The 14,461-nt window shown below is 39.9% G+C and overlaps 1 protein-coding gene across 2 annotated transcripts in view; it reads left to right on the top strand.

Annotated features, from left to right (window-relative positions):
- epb41l4a (erythrocyte membrane protein band 4.1 like 4A) overlaps positions 1 to 14,461 on the top strand; it is a 32,876-nt gene that overhangs the window by 4,729 nt on the left and 13,686 nt on the right. For both annotated transcript variants that reach the window (XM_080436984.1, XM_080436983.1), the window contains exons 2-7: positions 8,267 to 8,371; positions 9,271 to 9,322; positions 9,832 to 9,910; positions 10,117 to 10,214; positions 11,171 to 11,291; positions 14,008 to 14,095. In XM_080436984.1, the coding sequence (XP_080293110.1) occupies positions 8,267 to 8,371; positions 9,271 to 9,322; positions 9,832 to 9,910; positions 10,117 to 10,214; positions 11,171 to 11,291; positions 14,008 to 14,095 (543 nt within the window). The remainder of the gene's footprint in view (positions 1 to 8,266; positions 8,372 to 9,270; positions 9,323 to 9,831; positions 9,911 to 10,116; positions 10,215 to 11,170; positions 11,292 to 14,007; positions 14,096 to 14,461) is intronic.

The raw sequence follows: 14,461 nt of genomic DNA, 5'->3' as shown, positions 1-14,461 counted from the left end.
ACTCAAACCTTTTAGCTCCCAACCTTTCACAGAGGGAGAGGAGAGAGAGAGAGAGAGAGAGAGAGAGAGAGAGAGAAGAGAGAGAGAGAGAGAGAGAGAGAGAGAGAGAGAGAGAGAGAGAGAGAAAAGAGAGAGAGAGAGAGAGAGAGAGAGAGAGAGAGAGAGAGAGAGAGAGAGAGAGACAGACATGAGAGAGAGAGACATGAGAGAGAGGACAAAAAACAAGGAAACAGTTTGGAGGGACACATGCAGGGAGAAGCGAGGATAAGAACTAAGTGCAAAGGAGAAAGTATGACAGAGCAAGAGACAGACGTGTACTGTGTGTGTGTGTGTGTGTGTGTGTGTGTGTGTGTGTGTGTGTGTGTGTGTGTGTGTGTGTGTGTGTGTGTGTGTGTGTGTGTGTGTGTGACGCGTGGACGCATGCGTGTGTGTGTTTGTGCGCTCAACGTCAACAAATCTGGAGTTAATCGTTAATTTGACCCTAAGTATCCACTTATTACACGGTCAGAGTTAAATACACATGTTGTGTTCCTGTGTGCATGTTGGTGTGTTGAGAGAGAGAGTAGATCTGGGTAATCCAACCGGTTTAAAAACCGCAAATATAAATGTACTTATAAAACTTGTTTATAGAGTTGATGTCATTCAAATGGCACACAGACAGTGACACTCATTCGTAGGTCAAATGTCACAGTCGATAGTGTCAGGGTGAACGATGGGAGCATTGTGAGGATTGATAGTTTTTCTTGGCAGTTTTTTTTTAGATAAGGGGGTCAAATGTTATTTCCGTGACAACCACCTCCCCCTCCCCATGTGTGTTCCAACGCACTTCCTCTGACCGCACAATAGCTGTCTTTCCTCCCCTCTCTTTGTTTTCACCCCCCCCTTCTCTCTCCCCCCTCTGTCCATCTTGCTAATGGACTACAAAGCCTAAGTCCAGTAACTACATTTCGGGGTCAAAATTGAGTTATTTATTTCGACCAAAGGTCAAATTAGTCGTCATGGTTTCGGGGGATACACAATTACCTCATGAATACATGTACCAATTAGTGCATTATCACGCGCTATGAGCTTGTAGATCTGCTATTTAAAAAAATCTTGAAAATTTGTGCAAATCTTTGAATATATATATTTTTAAAGCGAACTTTTGTAACTAAAATCTTTGCTTTTGGGGATCTCTGGAACAACATAGTTTTAGATATTAATGGGTTAAACATTCAGGGGTGTGGTACAGTGGTTCTGGGGGGGAAATAGGGAGAGAGCCTAGTTAAAAATAAGAGAGGAAATTGCTTGTGTCACGGGACCAAGCTGTACCCTAAACAATAGATACCAGGTCTGTGTGGCATCTGGACCCTGACTCTATGATATTTAGATGGTCAGAACGTATCATAAGGCATACGGTATAATTCTACTCTAATTATTCCACAGCCTTCTCTTAAAAATAATTTTAAATCTATAGTCATACCTCCGCTTGCAAAAACAACAGATTTAGTCTATAGGAAACAAGGCAACTTTAATTTGAACATCACCTATTGTCAGCAAATACAATACATTCATTTCTCTCTTTCTCTCTCTCTCTCTCTCTCTCTCTCTCTCTCTCTCGCTCGCTCTCTCTCTCTTTCTCTCTCTCTTCTGTGATTTATGGATCCACATTTGGAGACTGGCACAACCCCTTCCCTAACTTTCTTTCTTTCTTTCTTTCTTTCTTTCTTTCTTTCTTTCTTTCTTTCTTTCTTTCTTTCTTTCTTTCTTTCTTTCTTTCTTTCTTTCTTTCTTTCTTTCCTGTATCACTCGTATCTTTCTGAAAATTATATTGTGAACACAGTATTCACAATCTCTTTGAGCAGACATACCACGCACGCACGCACGCACGCACGCACGCACGCACGCACGCACGCACGCACGCACGCACGCACGCACGCACGCACGCACGCACGCACGCACGCACGCACGCACGCACGCACGCACGCACGCACGCACGCACGCACGCACGCACGCACGCACGCACGCACGCACGCACAAACCCAGGGCTTAGGAGTGGAATGTTAAGATTTCCAGATTTACTGTTAGCCGTAGGGTAAGGTATTGTCTTGGTGCAAGGAGTAGAAATTATTACAGAGCAAAGAGCGAAAGTAGGACAAGCATAAGCGAAAAAGCCAGAGATGGAAGGGAGGGAGAAAGAGGAGGATGGAGAGTGGGAGGGAGGGAGGGAGCGAGAGAGAGAGAGAGAGAGGAGGAAGGAGAGTGGGAGGGAGAGAGAGCGAGAGAGAGAGAGAGAGAGAGAGAGAGAGAGAGAGAGAGAGAGAGAGAGAGAGGGTGACGGACAAAGGTGAGAGGAAAAGTTTGTCTAAGCATGCCCCAAACTCTGTTTGTTTGAAAAGGCACTTAAATACTGTGAACATTTAAATTCTGTGTCTTCAATTTTGAACTTCTGAATTACTTCCTCTTCTGTCATTTTACTGTTATTACATGTTCCAACACTTTGATAGCAATTATGGGGTTGATGTTGTATGCTTGAAGAGATTCAGTGCTTGCAACCCATAAAATGAGTTGTTTTGCCCATAATCCACCTTAATGTTAGGAACAAGTTAACATCATTTGGAGATCAAGGTAGCATAAAATATATTTTTTGTAGCATAGAGGGTTGACTTTTAAGGGCGAAATGTTTTTATAAGGCTTATAATTCTGCAAACAGCATTTTCTTTTCCCAATTTGAAGATCAAAAGCTACACTCTGATGTATTATTTAACGAGGCTGGGTTATGAATTATTTCTACCATTATGAATTATTCCTAAAGTCAGCAGGAAGCTAAATTTAACAGTCACTGCAATGCAGGCACTTTCTATAGCTTAGGAAACTTCAAATATTTATTCAAAAAATTACAACACTTGTATGTTGCTATACACTGTACATAGCAACAAGAACCCCAAAAGGGGTTCCCGTCCTGAAAGGTATAGTTACAAATATGGTTTCCCGCCCAAAATGGGTTAACCCATTAAGACCTGAGGCGATTCTTTAAAAAAATCTAAATCCTAACAGTTTTTGGAAAAATTAAACACATTTTTTTTCAAGATTTTTCAAAAATAGCAGATCTACAAGCTCATAGCGCGGCACATCTGCTATTTTTGAATAGCCAAAGAAATCTAAAGTGACACAGATGCGTTCCAGGTCTTAATGGGTTAAACTGCTTTATAACAGTTATTTGTAATTCTGACAATCTAGGAATTTGCACTTATTGTTAATAAAAGTAGGAGAGAGGGTGGTACTTTTTACTTTACGTTTTAATATCCTAGGGGGTCCATCAGTTAAAGGAGCTGCCAAGCTGCTTAGCAATTCTAATGTATCTAATTGTACAAGTACAATGCTCAGTAAATGTACTTGTGTATAGTAAGTTGAGGTGTTCAATATTCAGTTACTTTCCTCCCTACTTATCATGATGAAACTGCCGCCAAGAAATCCATTATAGCTCTTTTCTACACTTGTTTTTTTCTTTGCCACTAATCTAATCTTTGACCTGAGTGTCCTTGACAATCCCCCTGTGTGTGTGTGTGTGTGTGTGTGTGTGTGTGTGTGTGTGTGTGTGTGTGTGTGTGTGTGTGTGTGTGTGTGTGTGTGTGTGTGTGTGTGTGTGTGTGTGTGTGTGCACGTGTGCATGCGTGCACGTCTTTGCATGACTACATTTTATTCATATATCAGCAAGACAGCAAGATATAATCTCATCTATTGTGTGTGTGTGTGTGTGTGTGTGTGTGTGTGTGTGTGTGTGTGTGTGTGTGTGTGTGTGTGTGTGTGTGTGTGTGTGTGTGTGTGTGTGTGTGTGTGTGTGTGTGTGTGTGTGTGTGTGTGTGTGTGTGTGTGTGTGTGTGTGTGCGTGTGTGTGTGTGTGTGTATAAAGCCTGTGTATCTATGAGTTGTTGTCCCTCTGCCACGCCCACAGTTCCCATGGTAACACTGTAAGGTCATCACATTGTTACCAGCCTGACCATCTGTCACAGAGAAAGTAACCTCTCCTCTCCTCTCCTCTCCTCTCCTCTCCTCTCCTCTCCTCTCCTCTCCTCTCCTCTCCTCTCCTCTCCTCTCCTCTCCTCTCATCATCATATCATATCATATATATATATATCATATATATATATATGATATTTATATTTCAGAAAAGAGGTTGTATACAACCTCTTTTCAAAGACATACTGTATATATTCTGCCATCTCTAACTTGTCTTAGTCAATAAGACACAGAATGTGTTGTAGTGAGTTTGTTTTGTTTTGTTTTATATTTTCTTTTGACTCGGACGGCCTTGTGATAGTCCACAGTTCACCGGTGCATTGTGCAGTGTGGATAAGGCATGGTGCATTGTGCAGTGTGGATAAGGCATGGTGCATTGTGCAGTGTGGATAAGGCATGGTGCTGCCAAGGTGCTTTTTGATAGAATATATTTATACAGGTATCACGTCCTCCCATCTGTCTCTTCTCATTTCCTCTCCTCTTTCTTCCTCTTTCTCATCCCTTCCTCTCCTCTCTCCTCCTTTCCTGTGGTTGTTATCGTCTCTGTCTCCTCCCTAGCACGCAGAATACTTTTATCAGCTATAGATAGAGGAGGAATGCAGTGTAGTGGGGGAGAGAAAGAGGGAGGGAGGGAGGGAGGGGGTTTGGTAGAAATAGAAAATGTGGGGCTGCTTTCTGATGAAACATAACAATGTAGACCAGTGGTTCTCAACCTTTTCAGGCCGTGACCCCCCAAAATAGTCATATTTGAACTGGGGACCCCCCATTTAGTTTGACTCCGTTCCACAGATAAATATTGCGAAAATAGCAGATCTACATTCTACTTGTAGAATGTAGATCTTTGTGCCTCTTTCTTATATTATTTGACAATTTGTCCAATGTTTTATAGTATAGTTTGTTGATTACTTTTGGTGCAGAAATGGTCTTTTTCTTTTCTTTTCTTTTTTATTAAAAAGGTCTTACAAGTCCTTAAATCTGGGGACCCCCCCCCCCAAATCATGTGGGGACCCCCCTGGGGGTCCTGACCATAGAGGTATAATATAACTAGAGGGCGGATTGCCCCGCCCCCAGCTATCATTTCAATGAATGTGCTCAGTGGCGTTTTGAAGCACCCGGAAACCTGCCGGAAGTAGAATTATTGGTTCGATTTTGTATCCCCATAGAGTTATGAGCATGCGCACTAGTGTCCTTTTTGCGTTCTACGGCAGCCCGTGTGTCAAGGATTGAACGCGAGATATTTATTAAATACACTCGAGATGCATATTTATATGTAAATTCATATGTATGTATGTATAATATGTTTACATATTTATATGTATAAATATAAATATCTCTCAGCATGTTTTGCGCGTGCATGTATTTCTCCCCGCCTGCAGTTCCAGCTTTGGCCACTGGGGTGGCAGCTTCAATGTTTCTCAGCAACTCTGGGGGCTTGGTCCTGACCCACAGGTTGAGAACCATTTCTGTAGACTGCAGTTGCAGTATTAACATACTGTTAATTTAACTCTGAAAGCATACAATTATGTAACCAAATGGACTCGTTCAGGGTCAGCATGCTAGCCGGTCCCAGGGTTGCATGTCTCCCATGAGATTGATGGAGATGTCAACAGAAAAACTAGGGAAAAAAAGGAGCTGAAAACACACACAGAAACAGTGACACAATAAACAGTAAAACACACACTTAAACAGGGCTGGAGGGCAAATACACACACAGACAGACACGCACAAAGCATGACGCATACTTTAACAGGCGATTACTCAGTCCTGTAAGGAAGGACATACTGTGTGTAGAGAGACAACAAAGGGAGAGACAGAAACAAAAGAGGAGAAAGAATATTGAATTGAAAGGTAGGGTAAGTGATTTACTTTGGTTAAAATAAGTGTTAAATAGCTCTATATTCTGATAGTACTCATTGCTATAGAGTGTTTGTTCAGTAAAAAGAGTCTCCCATGTCTCTCCAGCTCTTAAAGGGATATTTCACTTTCAAAAAAACTTTTGGTCATTTTATCATCTACTCAGGCTTTTGTCAGCCCCCCAGACCGTTTTTAAGTTGTTGATTCAGTATTTAGATATTTGATATTCATTTTATCAGATACGCCCCCTTCCTATACAAACCCATTATAACTTCAAACTCCATTTTTAACATGTTAGATTCATCAAAAACATACGTCCTTGGTTCTGGTGACTCACCCTGCCCTCCTAATACGCGAGGGGGCCGTGTTTTTTCGATAACTTTTTTCATTTATTTTTAATATTCTTTTTTGGAAAATGAAAAAATTAAATACAATAAAAAATGTAAATAAAATAAATGAAGAAAGTAATCGAAAAAACACGGCCCCCTCACGTATTAGGAGGGCAGGGAAACAAGGACGGGTGTTTTTGATGAATCTAAAAATTGAGTTTGAAGTTATAATGGGTTTGTATAGGAAGGGGGCGTGTCTGATAAAATGATTATCAAATATCTAAATACTAAATCAAGCAACTTAAAAACGGTCTGGGGGGCTGACAAAAGCCTGAGTAGACGATAAAATGACCCAACGTTTTTTTGAAAGTGAAATATCCCTTTAATTAAACAGAAAATGCATTTTCAGTGCTCTCTCCTGATTGGCTTAAATGTTGTCACCTACCTGAAACTGTACTATATTCTGTTTACTAAAGAGCTGGAGAGACCCCTGTGACCGAGCAAACTCTTTGTAGCAATGATTACTATCAGAATATAGTACTTTAACCTTTTAACAAAAAAAAATACCCAAACCCAAAAATATCACTTACCCTACCTTTAATTAATGTAATTTAAAGCTGCAATCTGAAACTTATAATATATAATTTAACTTTAATCTATCCCTACTCTTCCATTGATACATTTAGACCTTAGTGTCAGGTAGGATGCTGGTTTACAAGTGGCGCTACCAAGGTTGGTTTACCTTGTTCGGTCCATTTCTCTGCACTCACAGCGCTGAGCGCTCCCCATGTTCCTATTTCACCAATAAAATCCAGCTGTCTTGTCAAATCTTGACATGTTAATTTCAAAGACACGCACACAAACACATGCATGTATATGCGTGCACACACACACACACACACACACACACACACACACACACACACACACACACACACACACACACACACACACACACACACACACACACACACACACACACACACACACACACACACACACACACACACACACACACACACACTATTATGCTGTCCTTTACAACACCAATACATTTAAATTGAAAAGGAAAATGACACCATGTTTTGAAATGAAAACCTTCTGCACAATTATCTGTTATCCAAACAAAGCGCTGAGAGTTGTTTTGATTTTTTCACCCTGAGGTAGAGAAGGGGTGGAGTACAGACGTTGCTTTCATGGTTAATTTGTAGAGAATGTATTGCAGGATTGAATCACAATTGCAATACAGATAATTGCTTTTTAGGGATGAAAAAGACTGGGACTAACCCAGAATGTTGTGTTTAACACCTTCTCGTTTCGAGGCACCAGGGAACAATAGGGTTTATCATGTTTCAAGCCCACAAGTTATGAAACCCACTGATATATAACCAGAAATCCACAAATAAACAGTCAGCTAATGCAAAGAAAACAACTGTCATGCAGTTCCATGAGTTTTTCTACAGCAGCCCCTTCCTACATGAACAAGTTCATTCTAGTAGCCTTCTGTCTCCAAATGACGTCTTTCAAACCGCACAAGTATTTATAGAGAAACATTATGCAAGATTAAATGGTATCAATTACAGCTTAGCTGATATAGGGTTTTTGAGACCAATACGATTGTCATAAATTATCGATTTCCAATATCTGATAAGCCAATAAAGTGTACTTCTTTACAGACCTATGCCAGCCAATGGGTCTGGCTTTAGTCTGAAGCTTAAAGACATGGCAAAGTGTGCCAGTGTGTGGAAAATAATAAATTGGACTCTCAGTGAATGCTTGCCATTCCTGTTGAACAGCATCATCATCATCATCATCAACAATAGAAGGCTGTGGTACTTCTTTTGAATTAATTTATTGTTTGTACAGTAGGCTCTTTTACAGGAACACCTGGGAACTGCCTGGTACTCTCAGGCGCGTGGTGTGCGTGTGTGCGTGCGTGCATGCGTGCATGCGCGTGGAGTGCCTTGCTCAAGGGTACAGTGGTAGCTCTTGAGAATGGGGAGAGAGTACTTCCCATTTGCACACAGATGTATCAATCAAGCTAGTAATATACATTAATACCCTCTCCTCTCTCCCCTCGATAGAAATCATCTAAGGGCTCAGCATTGTTGGATTTGGTTTTCACCCATATCAACGTTGTGGAAAGTGATTACTTTGGTCTGAGGTACTGTGATCGGCATCATCAAACAGTGAGTGAAGATACCATCACACCACATACCACACACACACACACACACACACACACACACACACACACACACACACACACACACACACACACACACACACACACACACACACACACACACACACAGGGCTGATCAACATTTGGAGGGTAAATCTGTGTGCCCATAAAACTTTATTAAGAATCCTGTCACAATGACATGGGTTGGGTAATGTTGCAATGCCTTCTGGATAATGTCTGTCAACCAAGCTACTAACCAAGCACTGATTTATGATTGTGTGAAGGTAGGCATGGCAACATCAGTACACACACACACGCACACACGCACGCACGCACGCACGCACGCACGCACGCACGCACGCACGCACACACACACACACACACACACACACACACACACACACACACACACACACACACTCATGTGCACACTTATACACAGAAGAAGCCAACACATGATAAATACTTAATTAGGTATACACGCATACATACTGTACATATAGACATGCTAGCATAGATACAATCATGCCTGAAATTGTCCATGTCCAGTTGTAATAGTCTTTTACCATGACATCCTAATGTAATGGCAGAGGTTGGTAGTAACAAGTTATATTTACTCAAGTGTATATATATATATATATATATATATATATATATATATATATATATATACACACAGTATATACACATACATACACAAGTCATGCTAAAAATCACTTAGTTCGACCCCTGTAAATCTTTTCAATTATCTTACAATCTACTGTATCTTTCATTGTCTATGCCCGTCTGTTTGTCCTTTTTCTAGTTATATATGAACTGGTTACTACATTATACTGATATTGCTATTGCTATTGAACAACATTACTATAAAGATTAAGTTGTATTGTTTCTATTTTTTAACAGTATTGGCTGGATCCCTGGAAAACACTTGCTGAACACAGAGATCTCATTAGCAGTAAGTAGGCTGTGTGTTTTTTGTTTGCTTAACAGTAAGCTATATTAGCTATATTTGCGATATTATGTTCAGTTAGCATTATGTATTTAATGCTAAAAAAAACGTCATGCCATAACGTTTGTTTGTGAATACATTTTTATTTGGACCAATCTGTATGGTTATGGTAGAGGATGTTAATACATTATAACTATATATAGAGAGAGTGTGGATAATCCATTCATTGTATATCTTCAAGAATCTGCACCCAGTTAAATTATAAGAGACTATTCCTCAAGACTCCCCTTGAGTTGAGCACGCCGGAATTGATCCGGTAGGAGAGTTGCCTTGAATACATTATAACTAACTCAACTGTGGTGGTTGTAGTTGTATGTCTGCCTTCTCTTCTATTGATACATGTACAGTATTATCCTGTGTTTGGATTGAGTTGTTGTCGTTGTTGTTGTCGTCAGAGTCAAAACGCAATTTAGCCTCTGCTCAAGTTCTCCCTATATTGTATATCTATATTTCAGCAGGGCCACCATATACATTATATTTTGGAGTTAAGTTTTATGCAGAAGACCCCTGCAAGCTAAAAGAGGAAATCACCAGGTAAGTAGTAAGAGTAATTCAAGTCACACTGCAGCATGATTTATGTAAGCTCTGCTGCTCACAACTTGTAGATCTGCTATTGTCAGCATGCTGGAGTGTTGTATGAGTCATAATTTAGGCATGCTACTAAAATGAATGACAGTGGCTGATGCACTGTTCAAACGATGCACTGATTTACTGATTGCTTGATATGTTTCTCTGTCCAGGTATCAGTTTTTTCTTCAGGTGAAACAGGATGTTTTACAGGGGAGGCTGCCGTGCCCTTTTGAGGTTGCCGCCAGGCTGGCAGCCCTAGTATTACAATGTAAGTAACACCCCAGAGTATAATTTAAGAGCAAAATGGCCATGGTGTGAATATGCATTCTGTCTGCTCAATTTTAAGTTTTTATTGAGTGGTGCTAGCCACTCCAAGGAGTGACTTTGTCTGGGTGTCCGTTGAGCACAGCCTCAACAGCTGAGGCTGATTGCAACACAAAGATGCAACCAGTTACACTAATTATACACACACACACACACACACACACACACACACACACACACACACACACACACACACACACACACACACACTTTTGAGTAAAAATACTTAAAATGAGTAAAAATACTTAAATATTAGTAAAGATACTTTAAAGTCCCTAAACTGAGTAAAAAATACTTAAAATGAGTAAAAATACTTAAAATGAGTAAAAATACTTAAAATATGTTAAAATGAGTAAAAACACGTAAAAATCAGTAAAAACATTTTAAAGTATTTAAAATGAGTAAAAATACTTTGAAGTCATCAAAGTCTGTAATAAGTAACTAATGAAATGAACTCATGAAAGGCACCACTCTCTTCACACTGGGTGTGATTTTTTTAATAAGCTTGGGCTTTTTGAATGACATTCAGTGAACCTATCACTGATCTGCAGCTACTGAGGAGTAAATATTACTAATAACTAGGTATCTTCCAGTGACCTAAAGTAGAGTACTGTGGTCATACTGGGCAGATCCCTGTAGTCAACAGTAGAAGTCTGTGGTTGTACTGGGCAGCTCCCTGTGGCTGATAGTAGAAGTATATTTATACACATACATTATACCCGTTTTGACCAAAATGTTGACAAAATGTTTGAAGTTCAGCATTCAGGCAAGTCGCGATATGGCTATTTTTTCTACTTTCACTTCGCTACTTCACTACTACGAAGTATAACATAATTATTATTTATGATTATTTACTGTATTACAATAATGATAAAATGTCCTGTATATTTGTGTTTTCAGCGGAGTTGGGTGACTACGATCCATCTAAAAACACAGTAGGCTACGTTTCAGAATACAGATTTGTCCCGGACCAGAAGGCAGCGCTAGAAGACGGTATTGAGGAAATCCACAAGACACTCACGTAAGTTGGCAGCAGCAGCCAAATTCTATTTAAAACGTGGAAACCACTTCATTGTCAAGTACACAGGGGATCTTCTGTGGTTTGCGGTGCCTTGGCAGCCCCATAGGAAGCAATTGAACACTTATTTAGCTACTACCAACTTTGTTGGACTACCAACAAAGGCCTTTTACAGAAATGACTCACATTACACTCATTATAGAACATAACATCAGACTAAGCTAGCTACTGTGGAAGATAACACAAAATCCTGAGTATCAATTATATTTTTCCTGATAGTGGAAAATAGCTCTTACAGGTGCATTTTTACACTACTATCAAAGTTATATGAACACTCAGGACTTTACAGTCTAGTTTAAAATAGAGAAAGATTAAATTGATCAAAACGAAAGCTGGTCATTCAATGACACACTATGTTAAGACGGTTGTGGCCGTAGTGGTGTGATTCAGTCAAACAGACATAGATATGTTGTAGTAACACTGCAGTCATACTAGCCAGGGGCGAAGAGAGTAGAGAAAGAGAGAGAGTGCAATAGAGTGGAGCGAGGCGTATAAGATATCAATGACTAACTTTTGACATTTAGCATGTTTTTGTGGTTAGCTCATCCCCACATGCCACGGTGTGTGTGTGTGTGTGTGTGTGTGTGTGTGGGTGGGCGCGCGCGCATGCATGCATGCTTGCATGCATGCGTGCGTGCGTGCATGTTAAGGTTTGAGTTTTGAGTTAGAGAATCAATGTAAAATACTTTTTTTAACGTTTTTGAAATGTTTTTATGTGTTAATTACCTCTGGATTTCCCTCAACTTTCTATATTCTGATTTCTGTCTTCTATTTCAGCAAAGAAGGATTATGAAATTAACATAGTAACATAATATTTCAGTATGCTGACATACAGACAATGCTTTAATGCTTATAGTGTCTTGACTCTTGATTGCTTATTTTGTTAGTGGGCCAGCCAAGTAGGATTGGAACCTCTAACCGTGGTGGTTTTAGTGCCATGCTATACACCACAGAACTAGAACCGGATAGAATTGGGAACTCCAATGTCTGTCATGGTAATTCACCTTGTACAGCATAAAATGGACTGTGGAATATAGTGACAATGTAGCCTGATTAATATGGCCTTAAAGTATATCATTGGCTAAGCTGCACCTTAAAACATGTCCTTTGTTTGTCTTCTTCTCTGGTGTGGTAGTAAAGGAAAATGTTAAGTGCAACAGGGAAGATTTACACAACGAGAACAAAAAAGGAGTTAAATCTAGAGTCTGGATTTGATACATTACAGAGCTGTACAGACCAATGGTTCAAAGAGTGCAAAAGTGCAAATGTTCTTTCCAAAGTGCAGTGAGACATGCAGGATGATAAGTCACCCTATATATATGTTATACAGGTGCACCTACAGTAGACAAGTAGTCAATGATCTAGGGTTGGAGTCTGAAATTGTTTTGACAAAAAACAACTTTTGTATGGAAATATTCATTCGTCCAGACATGGCACTGTTATGGGTGCAAGCTTAGCCTCTGATTGTGCAAATCTTTAAATAGGTTGGCTTGAACACCAATATGTGTATAATAATAATCCATCCAGATGTACTTAAAAACACTGTAAAAATAAACATAAGCAATTTGACCTTTGTATACTTGACATATTAAACAGCTACTTTAAAGACAATGGCCAACTTGTAAAAGACTACCATCTAGTGGTTACATGACTTCATGCATATATTTCTCATCTGCAATCATAATCATAAACAATTCTGGCAGAAATCAACATACATCTCTTTTTTTCCGCAATGTGTTTTAGTGACATTTGACTGGTTTTGATAGAGCAGGTCACATATTTTCATTTGTTATATTGTGTGTCTGTGTGTGTGTGTGTGTGTGTGTGTGTGTGTGTGTGTGTGTGTGCGCGTGCGCACGCGCGTGTGCGAGCATGCGAGCATGCATGCGTGCGTGTGTCCAACCAAGCATCAACCTAATAATCGTCAGTCCTTCAGCCTTCGCTTAAAAGAAGCACTATTAAAAGTGATGGAGTTGTGAGCAAACCTCACGTCAGTTTAACTGTCAAGAAAACAGAAGCCAAACTAATGGATGGTAAATCATTTACCAAGATGGAATGATTGGAATGTTGCAAAACAAATGCAAGATGAAGAAAGAGAGAGAGAGAGAGAGAGAGAGAGAGAGAGAGAGAGAGAGAGAGAGAGAGAGAGAGAGAGAGAGAGAGAGAGAGAGAGAGAACAGAACACAGGGTATAGAGTGCAAGGTAGGAAAATAAGTGAGATAGTGGAAGAAAAGGGTAGATTGGAGATGAGTTTGGTAGAGGGATAGTGAAATGGATAGAATGAGAGGAAAAGAGAGAAGATATGTAGAGTGTGAGGTCTAGTTGTACTCAGTAAAATCCGGGCTCCGGAGCGATAAGTTAACTCTAAGACCCAGTTCCTTTTATAGGCCTAAGGACATAAGGAGGACATAAGGAGGGATCCTTATTGGCATCCCGGCAGCATGCGCACTGAAGTCCCTCCAAATGATCCAGAATGCTGCAGTACATAATATCCCCCATTTTTTTGTTCCCTACATTGGCTTCCGGTTGCTCACACACAGTACAAAACATTGGTGAAGGCCTACAAGGCAACCAAGGGCATGACACCTCGAAATGATTGTGAAAATCTTGAATTCTATTTTCTCTTCCTCCTCCGTCCTCTGTCTCTCTCTGTCCACAGTGGTCTAGTCCCATCAGAGGCAGAAAATAGTTACCTTTCCCTGGCTAAACCTCTAGACATGTATGGAGTGGACCTACACCCTGTTTTTGTGAGTACCGTGAATACGATTTAGAGCTGCATAAAGGGATATTTCACTTTAAAAAAAGAATTGGGTCATTTTATCGCCTATTCAGGCTTTTTTGATCACCCCGGACAGTTTTTAAGTTGCTTGATTCAGTATTTAGATATTTGATATTCATTTTATCAGACACGCCCAGTTACAATACAAACCCATTGTAACTTCAAACTCAATTTTAAACATGTTAGATTAATCGGAAACACCCGTCCTCGGTTATGGTGACTGATATTGTCCTTCTAATACGTGAAAAAGGTTTTTTCAATAACCTTTTTCATTTATTTTTTATATATAAAAATAAATAAAAAATTTAAAAAAAGTAATCGAAAGAACACGGCC

Source organism: Gymnoscopelus braueri, assembly GCF_963280865.1.
Source record: "Gymnoscopelus braueri genome assembly, chromosome: 1".
NCBI classification, from domain to species: Eukaryota; Metazoa; Chordata; class Actinopteri; order Myctophiformes; family Myctophidae; genus Gymnoscopelus; species Gymnoscopelus braueri.
The sequence above is the reverse complement of the archived record's forward strand: the minus strand, read 5'-3'. Positions and strand labels throughout refer to the sequence as shown.